Source organism: Salmo trutta, chromosome 2, assembly GCF_901001165.1.
Source record: "Salmo trutta chromosome 2, fSalTru1.1, whole genome shotgun sequence".
Taxonomy (NCBI): Eukaryota; Metazoa; Chordata; class Actinopteri; order Salmoniformes; family Salmonidae; genus Salmo; species Salmo trutta.
Genome location: NC_042958.1, coordinates 25,244,073 through 25,260,612, shown reverse-complemented (window position 1 = coordinate 25,260,612; position 16,540 = coordinate 25,244,073). Strand labels below are relative to the sequence as shown.

At 41.6% G+C, this 16,540-nt stretch overlaps 1 protein-coding gene across 3 annotated transcripts in view; it reads right to left on the bottom strand.

Moving 5' to 3' along the window:
- Positions 1–14,048: 14,048 nt before the first annotated feature.
- The window catches only part of LOC115153707 (partitioning defective 3 homolog), a 555,114-nt gene continuing 552,622 nt past the window's right edge, over positions 14,049–16,540 (bottom strand). For all 3 annotated transcript variants that reach the window (XM_029699308.1, XM_029699315.1, XM_029699317.1), the window contains one exon: positions 14,049–14,902. In XM_029699308.1, coding sequence (XP_029555168.1) covers positions 14,440–14,902 — 463 coding nt within the window. In that variant the 3' untranslated portion in view covers positions 14,049–14,439. The remainder of the gene's footprint in view (positions 14,903–16,540) is intronic.

The window sequence follows — 16,540 nt, the reverse complement described above, 5'->3', positions numbered from 1 at the left end:
CACTAAGTTGACTGTGCCTTTAAACAGCTTGGAAAATTCCAGAAAATGATGTCATGGCTTTAGAAGCTTTGGATAGGCTAATTGACATCATTTGAGTCAATTGGAGGTGTACCTGTGGATGTATTTCAAGGCCTACCTTCAAACTCAGTGCCTCTTTGCTTGACATCATGGGAAAATCAAAAGAAATCAGCAAAGATTGTAGACCTCCACAAGTCTGGTTCATCCTTGGGAGCAATTTCCATATGCCTGAAGGTACCACGTTTATCTGTACAAACAATAGTACGCAAATATAAACACCATGGGACCATGCAGCCGTCATAACGTTCAGGAAGGAGACGCGTACTTTGGTGCGAAAAGTGCAAATCAATCGCCGAAAAGCAGCAAAGGACCTTGTGAAGATGCTGGAGGAAACAACAGGTACAAAAGTATCTATATTCACAGAAAAACTAGTCCTAAATCGACATAACCTGAAAGGCCGCTCAGCAAGGAAGAAGCCACTGCTCCAAATCCACCATTAAAAAGCCAGACTACGGTTTGCAACTGCACATGGGGACAAAGATTGTACTTTTTGGAGAAATGTCCTCTGGTCTGATTAAACAAAAATATAACTGTTTGGCCATAATGACCATTGTTATGTTTAGAGGAAAAAGGGGGAGACTTGCAAGCCGAAGAATACCATCCCAACCATGAAGCACGGGGGTGGCAGCATCATGTTGTGGGGGTACTTCACAAAATAGATGGCATCATGAGGCAGGACAATTATGTGGATATATTGAAGCAGCATCTCAAGACATCAGTCAGGAAGTTAAAGCTTGGTCACAAATGGTTCTTGCAAATTGACAATGACTCCAAGCATACTTCCAAAGTTGTGGCAAAATGGCTCAAGGACAACAAAGTCAAGGTATTGGAGTGGCCATCACAAAGCCCTGACCTCAATCCCATAGAAAATGTGTTGGCAGAACTGAGAAAGTGTGTGTGTGTGAGCAAGGAAACCTACAAACCTGACTCAGTTACACCAGCTCTGTCAGGAGGAATGGGCCAAAATTCCAGCAACTTATTGTTGGAAGCTTGTGGAAGGCTACCCAAAACGTTTGACCATAGATAAACAATTTAAAGGCAATGCTACCAAATACTAATTGAGTGTATGTAAACTTCTGACCCACTGGGAATGTGATGAAAGAAATAAAAGCTGAAATAAATCCTTCTCTCTACTATTATTCTGACATTTGACATTTTTATAAATAAAGTGGTGATCCTAACTGACCTAAGACAGGGAAAACTGAGTTTAAACGTATTTGGCTAAGGTGTATGTAAACTTCCGACTTCAACTGTATGTAAATAAGGTATTGCTGTAGATTTTTTATACATTTGCAAACATTTCTAAAAACCTGTTTTTGCTTTATTATGGGGTAGTGTGTGTAGATTGATTGGGAAAAAATATAATTTAATCAATTTTAGAATAAGGCTGCAACGTAACAAAATGTGGAAAATACTTTAAGAATGCACTGAAGGTTAATAATGTGGAGTAACTACAATCAGCCATTAAACTCTGCAACTATTTTAGTCACCATTGGCCTCATGGTGAAATCCCTGAGCGGTTTCCTTCCTCTCTGACAACTGAGTTAGGAAGGATGCCTGTATCTTTGTAGTGATTGTGTGTATTCATATACCATCCAAAGTGTAATTAATAACTTCACCATGGGATATTGTTTTGTTTTACCCATCTACCAATATGTGCCCTTCTTTACAAGGCATTGGATAAGCTCCCCGGTATTTGTGGTTGAATCTGTGTTTGAAATTCACTGCTCGACTGAAGGACCTTACAGATAATTGTATGTGTGGGGTACAGAGATAAAGTAGTCATTCAAAAATCATGTTAAACATATTGCACACACAGAGTCCTTGCAACTTCTGTGACTTGTTAAGCAAATGGTTACTCCTCAACTTATTTAGGCTTGCCATAATGAAGGGGTTGAATACTTATTGACATTTCAGCTTTTCATTTTTTGTTAATTTGTAAAAAATATATATAATTCCACTTTAACATTATGGGGTATTGTGTGTAGGCCAGTGACAAAACATGTGTAAAAAGTCAAGGTGTGTGAATACTTTCTGAAGGCACTGTATGTGTGTGAGAGGAGAGCGAGAAGGATTTACCCACTAGTACACCACATGTTGGTTAAATGAACCACATAACCACACCGAGGGGAATTGAACTTCGCTCCAACACAAGAACATCACAGTGTTGAACAGAGCTTAAGAACACGGAAACAAAGACTTAAATCATAATTGACCTCTGACCTGTATTGTGGTGTGCTGCAGAGGGTATTATGCTGAGGGGCTTTTGGGTAATGGGAAATGAACAGCTCTGGGGGTTAGTCTGAATGAGAACATGGAGTCTATGACCTCAAGGTTCCCCTCTCTCTCAGTCTCTCTCTCCTCTCCTTCTCTCTCTCTCTCTCTCTTTCTCTTTCTCTTCGTCTCTCTTTGTCTCCAGAGCCTGAGGCAATGCAGCTGGGAGATTGAGAACCAATGTGAGCTGTCTGATTGGCACACACACCGCCATGGTGATCTGAGTACATAACGGGAAACATACAGGGAAACTGTATTATATCTCAGTTCAGTCTGACACATCCCATAAACAAAATCGATACATGAGAACGGTACACAAATACACATCATGTCTGGACTAGTGCAAACCTGGCCAGTATTTACAAAACTATTGATTTGAGATTCATCAATTTAGCCCTATCCCAGCCTTATTCTATTCCATTTCAGAATAGTCCAGTACAAGCTATTATGCGTGAACCCTTGGCAACAAGATCGTTCATGCTCACTTTGAGACCGCTGTACTGCCATAATTGCACTATTAAGTTGTCAACGTTTAGTAAAAGCCTGCATTCCATGCCTAGCACAATGAAGTGCTCAAAGAAATATACTGTTGGCATTATTGTGAAACAAAATGATCCAATCAATAAACAGATGGATGTGAATGCGATCACATGGTGACGGGGAGTTAAGTTCAGTTTATCATCTCTCATTTCCATAGAACCATTGAGAAAACTGTTCAGAGCAGTCAAGACATATGGGGGTAACAATGCACTCTCTCTCTCACTCCTTCTCACTCCATGTGTTTATGTTAGATGTCGAACCGGTCACCTTGTGGGGGATGGCAACTCTGCCGGGTTGGTCAATTAATAATCTCCGCAACATTGCATTCAGAATCAGACTGCAATTAAATAAGGTGAAGAAAACAATAGCAAAAAGCAGTCCGCCTGTTTTTTTACACAAAATGTAGAAAGCAACTTAAATATTCCACAGAAACAAGGCACAGGTTAAAATTCTGAGCACTGGACTGAAGTACGAACAACCAATCATTTTGTATGAATCATGGTGCTCAGAGACAGAGAAGCCTCCTCCCCACAGATGCATGTGTGTTTGATATGCTTCAGTGACACACCATTACCATTCCTGGCCTGTGTTGAAGGCTCCATGGTGCCTCAGCTCTCCCCAGCCCTCCTCAGCCTGGTGACTCACACAGATGGCCCGTCTCAGGCCCCCCCCCTCCCTGGGTACTCCCCCACAGGTGTCTGGGTCCTGACCCTCTCCCATCGGAACCCCTCTAACGTTAAATAATTCCCCCCCCCCGTAGAGGCACAGCAGCGTCTCTCAGCCTCTAATCTGTCGTAATTCTTACCACTCCTCTGTCATACTTTCACGATGAAATGTTTTCTCTCTCGCTCTCTCTCTCAATACCCTCCATAAACAGCTGTGTTATTCCCACTATGTACAAAAACAGGAACTATAGAACAGTAGAATGCAACATTTTATCATAGAATTCATACAGTAGGCATATGTTCGCTTTTCAGAGAGTGTAGGAATGTTAAGAGTCAGATGCAATATATTGGAAATTCTCATGTCAGTCAGTCTGTAATCGTGTTTCTGCACACCCATAAGACAGAGAGAGCGTGCCCACTGCTCAGGAAAGGAAGGAGATCTTTAGGAAAGTTCAGAGAGAATTAATTTGGCTCAAGGCAGAGAAGAGATGGTAGCAGGCAATGATAAAAAAGGATAAACATTTTCTTTGTGAGAGTAATTGCTCTCAGCCATTCTAGTGTGCAAACTGCTAAAGATCATAGGATTTATCCCCATGTAGATTTTCTGCAGAAATGCTTTGGTTGGTGGAGCCTTTCTGCTCGACACAAACAGCTGAGGATGATTCTTCTATTTAAATCCAGAAATACAAAGCGACTCTGGCGTACTAGCCTATTCTATATATCCTAAGACAGTGGGGCAGGAGATAAACAATCGTCAAAATAGTATGTCAAACTTGTACAAATCAGCTGTCAATGCATGTGGCATGACAGTATATATTAATGTTGTATGGAAATAAGAAGGCCAGAAATATATATTATAATGTATCAGGGCCAGGCAGACAGACCATGAATTAATATAAAAACGTGTTTTGTTTTGCTGCAAGAAATCAGTATGCTATTTATTAGTTTCTCTACTAATAATCATATACCAAAAAACATTAGTTCTGCAATTTTCCTCAGGTTTGAGGTGTACATTCTCAAATGAATAATGCGGTGGGGATTGTTATTATTGATGGTATCAAACAAAACACAGCAATTTCAGTGGTAATACCCATCTATTTGATGTTGCACAAAGCCAAAATGAGAAATGTCCTGAATCTAGCAAGGAGATTATTATGAGATCAACAAAAAAACATAGCACCACATTTGCATTTGTTGTTTTACTTTGTTTACCAGCCATACTTCAAACAAATGAAATTACCATTTCAAAGAAGTTCAAATCCTTGTCCAAAAATGAAAACAAAAGATGAAATTGTGTTTAATCAACTAGCACAAAGAGTCCATGCCAAATCAAGCCAAACTGTCAGCAATGGAACTTACAGTGCCCTTGGCCACAGTAAATAACATAACAGCGCATTGCAGTGTCTCCACTATCCACATAAACGTGTTTCAAGTAGGAAGGGCACCTTAAACAGATCTCTAAAGGATAAAAACACACAGAATACATATGAGAAATCAAACAGAGAACTCCTTCCTCCTTCAACATGTGATTCATCTAGCTTCCAAAACAACACCTCTGGTTCCAATCAGGCTCTTGGACAGGCTACTTGAGAGAGGGGTCTGAAATGATGCCTATATTTTTAGGGGGCTTTGAATATGACAGGTCCCATTACCCGCTTGCCCTCTGCCTCCACAGTGATGGTAGTCTGATGATGGGCCTCCCTCCACTCACGGCACTGAAGCTCCAGGCCACGCCACATCCCATACCACCTGGGAACAGACGCCCATAAACAGAAATGCACACACCACCTTGTTTTATAGGCCATAATTACATCTACCGCTCTCTGAGCAACAGCTATCATTTTAACAACTCCAAGGCGGTCTGTCTGTGTGGCTTTAGAGGAGAATAAACCTTGGGAAAAATACAGGATCAAACCATGGTAATAGCTAATTCAGTGGTATTTTATGAACCTGGTACACTACCTAACCCCATTCACATTCCTTTGGGTTTTCAGTTTTTTGACTTGAGTACTAGATTTTCTCAATACATTGTATCTGTGAAATGCACCAGGATGTGCATAGCATGACACTGTGTTCTCCTACTTGTGCATGTAGGGTTCTTTTATCAAGCATATATCTACATCTCATCCAATTGATGAACACACTGCTGCCTTAGGGCTGACTGGTCTGGTTCTACTGTGTGATCCTCCTTGTGTGGCTTCACTGTGGGAACCAGGAACAACCCCCAGGGGCTCCAGGCCAGTGGCCCAGGAAGACAGCCCAAACCTGGGACTCCTCCGATCAGCTTGAGGCCCTAAAATTTCCTCTAATTTCATGGGGCACTTGGAAGGAGGAAGTGGTGAGGATCCAGTCCTTATCTCTGAGATACAGGAGGGCTTTCTGGTCCACATGTGCTCTGTCTGTCTTTCTCTCTCTCTCTCTCTCTCTCGCTCTCTGTCTGGGTACACACCAAAGCCTTCACACACCCTCTCCATGTTTTAGTGAGAGTGAGCCTTCCTCTCCCTACATATACTCATAGATCCTAACTGTCTCTTCAGACACACACACACCAGATGTTTCACACAAAGCTTTGGGGAAGAGCCTTCAGGTGGGGAGGGAAGGAGGGAGGATGGGTAAAGGGTGGTTTGACTCCCCACAATTTGTTTTCTCTCGCTTCTACTAAGATTTATGACCGTATTTTACTCAATGACAGCCACGGCTTCCTCAAGCAGAGAGAGGAGGAACAACTTCCTCAACCTAAAACAGGTGACTCAGAATCAGCCTTACTTCTCTAGGCTGTCAAGCTGGAGGGAGGGGAGGAAGGGAGAGAGAGGGAGGGATTGAGAGAGGTGGGGGGGGGGAGAGATAAGGGGAGGGGAGGGAGAGTTAGGATCAGCCTCGCCCTGCACGGTTGGACAGAAAAATAAAAAAAACAACACTCCAAAAACCTGGGCCATTAGCGTTTTATCTCTGAGCCATCCGCCTCAAACAGCTCACACGGACGGAAAGCATCTGCTTCTCATATCAACACACTTGTGGTAATGGCTTACAAGTTATGGGGCCCGCATACAAGGTTTGTTTTGCGCCTACCAGAACTCGGCTAGATGAAGCAAACGTCTGTGCCTTGCATACTCACTTAAAAGATCTTCGCTTGAAAAACAAGAAAAAAGTGGCAATATTACTGTTTGTCCCTCTTGAGACACCGTAACAACCACATAACCAGTATACACTTCCTGAAAGTAGTCAGAATTAATCAAAGATGTTTTTGAAGAGGTCTTAGTAGCGCAATTTTACATCTAGGATGTTTAGAACAGTATTTCTAAAGTGAAAAACTGTGCATGAAAACTAATCGTCTATCGTTGAATAACAACAAACACTCAATTGAAGAATTCCGTCCATAGTTCCCACTCCTACTTGGAGTAGTACTGTTGACCAATCACTGGCGAAAGTGCGTAGACTTCAGCTACCGAACTTCGACTTGACTCAAGAAAAAATGTGTTGGCGAACAGCCCCAAAAAACTGCCGAACACACAAAAGGAACAAAAATGGCACAAAATGTTATCATAAACTGTAAACTGTAAACTGTAAACGTATATACTGTATGACAGAGTAAGCATTACACAGTCCTGTTATATACATCGTTTGTTTATGAGAGCATTTTTACGTCCAAGTTGAAATCAATTCGATTTATGAGGATATTTCCAATTCTCTGTCACTTGAGGCGATTGTATGGTTCACTTGTGACTATTCGTCATTGTTTTCTACTCAGTGATGCCACTCATCTCACCACCCTAATCCCCTAACTCTGGGGCATCAGTTTTTTCCACATTTTGTTACGTTACAGCCTTATTCTAAAAAGTATTAAATCATTTTTTCCCCTCATCAATACCCCATAATGACAAAGTGAAAACAGGTTTTTAAACATTTTAGCAAATGTATTAAAAATAAAAACTGAAATACCTTTACATAGATATTTACATAGGTATTCAGACCCTTTGCTATGAGACTCGAAATTGAGCTCTGGTGCATCCTGTTTCCATTAATCAACCTTGAGGTGTTTCTACAATTTGATTGGAGTCCACCCGTGGTAAATTCAATTGATTGGAAATGATTTGGAAAGTCACACACCTGTCTATATAAGGTCCCACAGTTGACAGTGCATGTCAGAGCAAAAACCAAGCCATGAGGTCGAAGGAATTGTCCGTAGAACTCAGAGACAGAATTGTGTTGGGGCACAGATCTGGGGGAGGGTACCAAAACATTTCTGCAGCATTGAAGGTCCCCAAGAACACAGTGGCCGCCACCATTGTTAAATGGAAGACATTTGAAACCAACAAGACCCTTCCTAGAGCTGGCCGTCCGGCCAAACTGAGCAATAGGGGGAGAAGGGCCTTGGTCAGGGAGACCAAGAACCCGTTGGTCACTCTGACAGAGCTCCAGAGTTCCTCTGTGGAGATGGGAGAACGTTCCAGAAGGACAACCATCTCTGCAGCACTCCACCAATCAGGCTTATTGGTAGAGTGGCCAGATGGAAGCCACTCCTCAGTAAAAGGCACATGACAGCCCGCTTGAACTTTGCCAAAAGGCACACCAAGGACTCTCAGACCATGAGAAACAAGATTCTCTGGTCTGATAAACCAAGATTGAACTCGTTGGCCTGAATGCCAAGCATTACGTCTGAAGGAAACCTGGCACCATCCTGTCATGACGTGGCCCTTTCTGGGTGTAGGTCGTGGCTTCTCCCTCTCTCCTACACCCAGGTTCTGTTATCTCAGGTCGTAAATTCCTGGCGGAGACTCTCTCCCCCTTTTCATGCATAGAGAGACCACAGAGTGAACAAATGATTTCACGTGGCTGAACTCCTAAATCTCCAAAATGGGAGAATGAAACGTTATGTCCACTTGTGGGAATGGTCCGTGGACACTTAAGGGACAGTTATGTTGAGTGTATTTCATTTGGTGACCACATGAAGGACAGGAAACACACATAACTATATCTCTGAATGTGTACATTTCTCAATTACAGTGTTTGCATCTAATTCTTGTATAAAATGAATGAGTAAAGATGAAACTATTTGTGAAATGATGTAATGTGATGTTAACCTTTAATTTTGAGAGAATTGTAAATTGTAAATTTTAACTAGTCAGTGGCCATGCCCCTGTGAATACAGACATGATCTGGCATCATGGAAGCGCCCTTTTCTATTGTTACGAGAAAAAAAACCCTCCTGAGGAAATCCTCTTCAGACTAAGCAAACCCACAGCGGGAGTTGTGATTGCGAATAGTTGAGTACAAAAATGTGAAAACTATACCATGTGGAGTATTGGCTACACGGCTGGAAATGTTAAAGTCTGAGACTATCGATCCCTACAGAATAAGAGCAAATCTTAGATACTAATTACTGCAGCTAGAAATTATGTAAACCTGGGTGCGAATACCGACAACCGCTGAAACATCTACTCTAAGAACAATGGACACCTGACGTATCCATTACAACCGACACTATCAGGAGGCGCCGATTGACCTACAACCACTCTCTGATGAACTGACTCTCCAGCAGACAGACCGACGATTCCAACAGAGAAGACAACAACGACATATGGGTGTAAATATATTGACTGCAATTATTCCCGAATGAGCGAGCGTTCATGTGCAAAGGATTAGCATTTCAATTAATATAATTATCCACTGTGTAGTGAAGGCATTTTGTCTTTCCCGCTCCTTTATCGGTCTACACCCCCTTTCCTTTGTCTACCAATGTTGCATTTATATTTTTGTTCAGTATAGTTAAAGATGTAGGATCTTAATTTGATCATTCTTTTGTTTATATTCAAGGTTTAAAATGTCTTCTAAAGTTTGTAATTTCCACTTTAAAATGTCAGACTTTATTTGCCCTAACAAGATCTTACATCAGTAGTTGTTATGGATACGTCAGGTGTCCATTGTTCTTAGAGTAGATGTTTCAGCGGTTGTCGGTATTCGCACCCAGGTTTACATAATTTCTAGCTGCAGTAATTAGTATCTAAGATTTGCTCTTATTCTGTAGGGATCGATAGTCTCAGACTTTAACATTTCCAGCCGTGTAGCCAATACTCCACATGGTATAGTTTTCACATTTTTGTACTCAACTATTCGCAATCACAGAGATTTTACTAAGTTACAGTTCATATGACGAAATCAGTCAATTGAATTTGTCACATGCGACGAATACAACAGTTGTAGACCTTACCGTGAAATGCTTACTTACAAGCCCTTAACCAATAATGCAGAACTGTTTAAAAGTAAGAAAATATTTGCAAAAAGAAATAAAGAACTAATAAAATAAACTAAAGTAAGAAAAAAAGTAACACAATAAAATACCAATAACTATACCTTAAAAGAAATGGGCCTCACAATAGGACTCAGGATCTCATCACGTATTTCTGTGCATTCAAATTGCCATCAATAAAATGCAATTGTGTTCGATGTCCGTATGTCTGCCCATACCATAAGCCCACCGCCACCATGGGGCACTCCGTTCACCCAAACGACGCCAAACACGTTTTCTGCGGTTGTGAGGCCAGTTGGACGTACTCGGCTTATGGTAGAGAAATTAACATTCAATTCTCTGGCAACAGCTTTGGTGGATATTCCTGGAGTCAGCATGTCAATTGCACGCTCCCTCATAACTTGAGAAATCTGTGGCATTGTGTTGTTTGACAAAACTGCACATTTTAGAGAGACCTTTTGTCCCCAGCACAAGGGGCACCTGTGTAATGATCATACTGTTTAATCAGATTCTTGATATGTCACACCTGTCAGGTGGATGGATTATCTTGGCAAAGGAGAAATGCTCAACAACAGGGATGTAAACAAATTTGTGCACAACATTTGAGAGAAATAAACTTTTTGTGAGTATGGAACATCTCTGGGATCTTTTATTTCGGACCGACACTTTACATGTTGCGTTTATATTTTTGTTCAGTGTAGAATATTTAACACGCAGGTAGATCCTCTCTGGTTCTGTTTGCTTTAGTGATACTATACTCCATCAAAAGCAGTGCTGGGGAAAACGCTGCCTCCCTGGTGTACAGAACAGGGTTCATTCAGAGGGTGGTCTTTAGAGTTTCCTTTATGGGGTTTAATGCTGGGTATATGGGGTCTAGAAGCTGAATATCAGAGCTATACTGACAGCAAGGGAAATTTTACACAGTTTGAGTCCTCCAATTTTACTCATCTGGTTCTCCCTGAGAGAGAGAGAGAGAAAGAGAGAGAGAGAGAGTGAGAGAAGTACAGTTACAATATATCAGAGAGAGAGAAAGTTACAGTATATCTTTAGCCACTGCGAGTTGAACACTCTTTCTCCTCGAACACAGAGCATTCCCACTCCATTCAGAACAGACAGATCCCTTCAACATATCTCCCCTTTTCTTCCAGCCAAAGATCTGACGGAACTACAGTACTTCTCGCAGACTCCTTTAGAAATGTAAATGAACAGAGCCAGCTTCACTAAAAACCTGCTGGTCCCTGAGAGTTAGTTGAACTTCATAAATATGACAATAGTATTTATGGCTGACTGGGTCATTAGCCGTCCCATTAGCCTGTTGGCCAGCCCTGTGATGTGATAGCTCTGAGAACAACGTTATAGTGATCTATCAGCCAGAGGATTAAAGACATGGGATGCGTCTACAATGGCTCCCTATTCCCTGTATAGTGCACTAGTTCTGACCAGAGCCCTAAGGGCGCTGGGAAAAAGTAGTGCACTATAAAGGGAATAGGATGCCATTTAGGACAAAAACGAAGAAAGGGAATCATGATTTTGTTCTCTTTCTTTCCTTTCCTCTGTATTTACTGGTCCATATTCCGAGTTTGGAACGTCCTCACCACATAAATCAGTCAATGAAGTTCTACTCAGAGACAAGGAATACTTTGTGAATCTGTTACAACAATGACATTGTTGGAGACGTAATCATTTGTTTCAGTTTGTGCCACAAAGTTCTAGTTAGTTGTAACCAGGAAGGAAGCAGCCTTCTATATTTATTTATTTAGTCAAATGTGATATGTACAGTACAGAGACAGAGGCTGTATAGAGTTTTTAATACACCAGGTACAATTCTTATAAACCAATCACACAAGTCATTGGGAAAACACCATAGATAGTACCTAATTACCGTTTATAAAAGATGACAAGGAACAGTCATAAAAATACATTGTGTAGGATTACTATTTTTCTCTCATGATTAAAACAATAGCTTTGTGGCAGGCAAAACAATGCAATCAATGTGTCAATAAGACAGACGACACAAACAAAGGTCTTAAACGCATAAAATAAAAAAATGAATGAAAATCTGCATGACGTAATATTTGCTATACAAAAAAAAAATATGACTTGTTGGATATGGCAGGCACTTGATCCACTTCCAAGTCTAACGTGTGGAACACTGTGGAAACATCAAGCACCAAAACCAGCTGTTTGGTTAGAATATTCTCCCCCTTCCCCCGACTCCTCCTCCTTACAACCCAGAAAAGACTTAGAACCACATTAAAAAGCAGAGAAAGGAGTAATACGGTAGCAATATGTTTGGAACGGAGGGCGATATCACTTATTGAGAAGCATATAAAACTATGGTGAGGGAGTGTGAAAGAGAGGAAAAGAGGCAAACAGACAGAGAGAGAGAGAGAGGGGCGAAGAGCGAAAGAAAGCAAGAGAGGGAGCGATAAAAAATTGCGAAAGAGAGAGCGTGAATATGGAAGTATGGAAATGTCAAATGTGCCTTTTCTCCAGCCCTGGTCTGTTCCAGCGGCTCAGTGGAATACTTCTGAGGAAGCAATAGAATACATCACCAGTCGGGTCAATCTACCCTTACAGACTGCCTCGTTCCCACCTCCCACTTGTCTTATTCGCTTCACTCCTCTCCTATTGCCGTTTCACTGACACCCATTGTTTCAACCTCTGCCAAGGTATATTCAAAGACATGGGAGGCATCACATTACAGGCACTGTTAACAGTACACCCATACGCACACACCCACAAACCCACCCAACCAAACACACACACACATTCTCACCCACACACAGATGAGAAAAAAATATGGCAATGGTAGTTAAAACATGAATTACGACAGTATTGACTACTTATAAACGGTAGTAGAATGAAATGAAATGAAACAGAGATTTTTTTTTAGCTGGGCCTCGGAAAAGACAGCTGTGAGGCTGTATGCTGTGAGGCTGTATGTGACGCTGTTTAGGAATGTTGTAGTGAACAGTATGTGGTTTCCCGGTAACCAACTTAATGAAAAATGTGGAGCAGCAGTCAGTCGGATGGGTCAGGACAGACTGGTTACAGACTGGCTTTAGTTACAGTGACTCAGCCAAGGCGATGGCCAAACAGTCAGGCAGAAACACCATGGCAGACACACACACACCCCCTAACCCTCCCACTCTACCTCTAACCCATCCACCACCCCCTCACTAGCGCCGCCCAGACACAACACAGATACATGTTTCATGAGCTACATTAATTAATAACCCAACCCTGACCTCATTTATACTGATGAATCCCCCAGACGACAGGAGTTCAAATCAAGTCAAAACAAATGTATTTATAAAGCCCTTTTTACATCAGCAGATGTCAAAAAGTGCGTATACAGAAACCCAGCCTGAAACCCCACAGTGAAATGAGATCTAAAGGTCTACCTCTGGTTGAGGAGGAGAGGAGGAGAGCTACAAAAGAAAGGAGAACAAAAACAAGGGTAGAGGATAAAATGTGTTTGCTAGAGAGAGAGAGAGAGAGAGAGAGAGAGAGAGAGAGAGAGAGAGAGCATGCGAGGCTGAGTTTAAATAAGAAGAGTGTCATAGACCGGGGGGAGGTTTTCCTCTGTAGTGTAGCTGGGAACTGTAGGGTTGTCTTACCCCAGAGTTCGGACATGCTGGTTAACCCAGTGCTCTTTATGTCAGCACATGCTGACAGCAGCATATAGAACCCTACAGAAACACACCCAAACACAATCTAGGTCATACACAAATACTTGGGAGTATACACTTGCGTCAGAAGTTCCTCATGATATGTGGGTGAAAATACTGTGGGGTGCTGATTGACAGAATGTTTTGTAGATACAATGCAGGACGTTGAAGGTGTCCAAATACACAAGCCACAGGAAGGGTGAGGACTAGACTCTTAAAGGCCCAGTGCAGCCAAAAACGTGATTTGGTAGGCCATACAAGCTCACACAGCGAAGTGGTAAACCACACAAGCTCACACACTATTTTGGAATAATGCTGTGAAATTGTGAAAATTATGATAATGCCCTTTTAGTGTAAGAACTGTTTGAAAAGACAGACTGAAATTTCAGCCTGCTTTAGTGGGATGGAGTTTTGACCTGCCTGGTGACATCGCCAGGCGGTAAATTAGTTAATAGACCAATAAGAAAGAGTTCCAAACTCCTCTGCCGATAACAGCTAGTTTTCTGTTTTCCTCTCCCCACTCAGACCACTCCCTATCAAAATTCTTGTTTGAGAAATTGCTCTTTACTAAGAAGTTATTTTAGTTTATTTTTGACCATTTTAATTTAAAACAATCACAGTAACGTACTTTATTGTTACCCATAAATGATTTGATATTCAGATAAAAACGGCTGCATTCGACCTTTAAGGCAGGACAGTCTTCCCACAAGGCACTTAAAGTGGGAAGATCACGATGGCAGACACAGACCAGACAACTGGTGATTTGGGTGAACAGAATCCTGACTGTAAAGTTTGTTATAAAAACACCAACATAGAAATACAATTAATTAAACCTCTGTGTTGAAACCATTCAAAGATATCTAGCGGACTTTAAAAAGATCCAGACTCTCTTATATTATTGCTGGTGATAACCATCAACCCCTCCTCCATCCTCCAGTTCCTCTTATCCCTCCTTTGCCCCTCAGGAGTAAAATGGACGTCCTTTCTCTGAGCCCTGCAGCCTGTTGAGCCTGGCCAGCTGAGATGGAGAGGGGGGCACATCCTGGCGGTACGGGCCCTTGGGTGTGGCTGTGACAGGGATCGGGGCCTGGGTCAGGACTGGATCCTGGGGAAGGGTTGGAGTCGGGGCTGGGTGAATGTCATCGTAGCCGGTGTTGGTGACAGGGACCCCCTCCTGTGGCGGCGGAAGCCTCATCTTGGCCTCAGACTGCTCCCTGCGTCTCTGCTCCTGCCTCAGCAGCTCCTGGGTCTCCAGCAGGACCCGGGCGTTGAAGCCACTGGCCCCGCTGTGCAGGTAGCCATTCCTGGAGCCCTGGTAGCTGGAGTAGCGGGGGTTCTCCTTGGCCGTCTGGAAGACCTCGCCCGGCGGGAAGGCTTTTTCACACGACTCCTGGGACACTGTACTGGGGGTCTTACGAGGTTGCCTGGAGGACACAAGAACAACATAGTTTCATGAGCTACACTTTTATTTTCAATCTTTGCAACATGGTTGTATAGGATTTTTTTGTTGTAGTTGCGTAATGCACCAGAAACACAAAAGGAGAAATGAGGCAAAATGAGATGGAGATCTGCCAAGGTCTTCTTTCTGTAACTATGATGACATTGAATCAGGATACATGAAGACATAAAGACAGGATACATTAAGACAAAGACAGGATACACAAAGGTATAAAGACAGGATACATGAAGACAAAGACAGGATACAAAAAGGTATACAGACAGGATACATGAAGGCATAAAGACAGGATACATGAAGGCATGAAATCAGGATACATGAAGGCATACAGACAGAATACATGAAGGCATACAGACAGAATACATGAAGGCATAAAGACAGGATACATGAAGGCATACAGACAGAATACATGAAGGCATACAGACAGGATACATGAAGGCATAAAGACAGGATACATGAAGGCATAAAGACAGGATACATGAAGGCATGAAGACAGGATACATGAAGACATAAAGACAGGATACATGAAGACATAAAGACAGGATACATGAAGACATAAAGACAAGATACATGAAGACATAAAGACAAGATACATGAAGACATAAATACAGGATACATGAAGACATAAAGACAGAATACATGAAGACATAAAGACAGGATACATGAAGACAAAGACAGGATACATGAATACATAAAGACAGGATACATGAATACATAAAGACAGGATACATGAAGACATAAAGACAAGATACATGAAGACATAAAGACAGGACACATGAAGACAAAGACAGGATACATGAAGACATAAAGGCAGGATACATGAAGACATAAAGACATGAAGACAGGATACATGAAGACAAAGACAAGATACATGAAGACAAAGACAGGATACATGAAGACATAAAGACAGGATACATGAAGACATAAAGACAGGATACATGAAGACATAAAGACAAGATACATGAAGACATAAAGACAGGACACATGAAGACATAAAGACATGAAGACAGGATACATGAAGACATAAAGACAAGATATATGAAGACATAAATACAGGATACATGAAGACATGAAGACATGAAGACAGGATACATGAAGACATAAAGACAAGATATATGAAGACATAAATACAGGATACATGAAGACATGAAGACATGAAGACATGAAGACAGGATACATGAAGACATAAAGACAAGATATATGAAGACATAAATACAGGATACATGAAGACATAAAGACAGGATACATGAAGACATAAAGACAAGATATATGAAGACAAAAATACAGGATACATGAAGACATGAAGACATGAAGACAGGATACATGAAGACATAAAGACAAGATACATGAAGACATAAAGACAAGATACATGAAGACATAAAGACAGAATACATGAAGACATAAATACAGGATACATGAAGACATAAAGACATGAAGACAGGATACATGAAGACAAAGCCAAGATACATGAAGACATAAAGACAGGATACATGAAGACAAAGATACATGAAGACATAAAGACAGGATACATGAAGACATAAAGACAGGATACATGAAGACATAAAGACAGGATACATGAAGACATAAAGACAGGATACATGAAGAC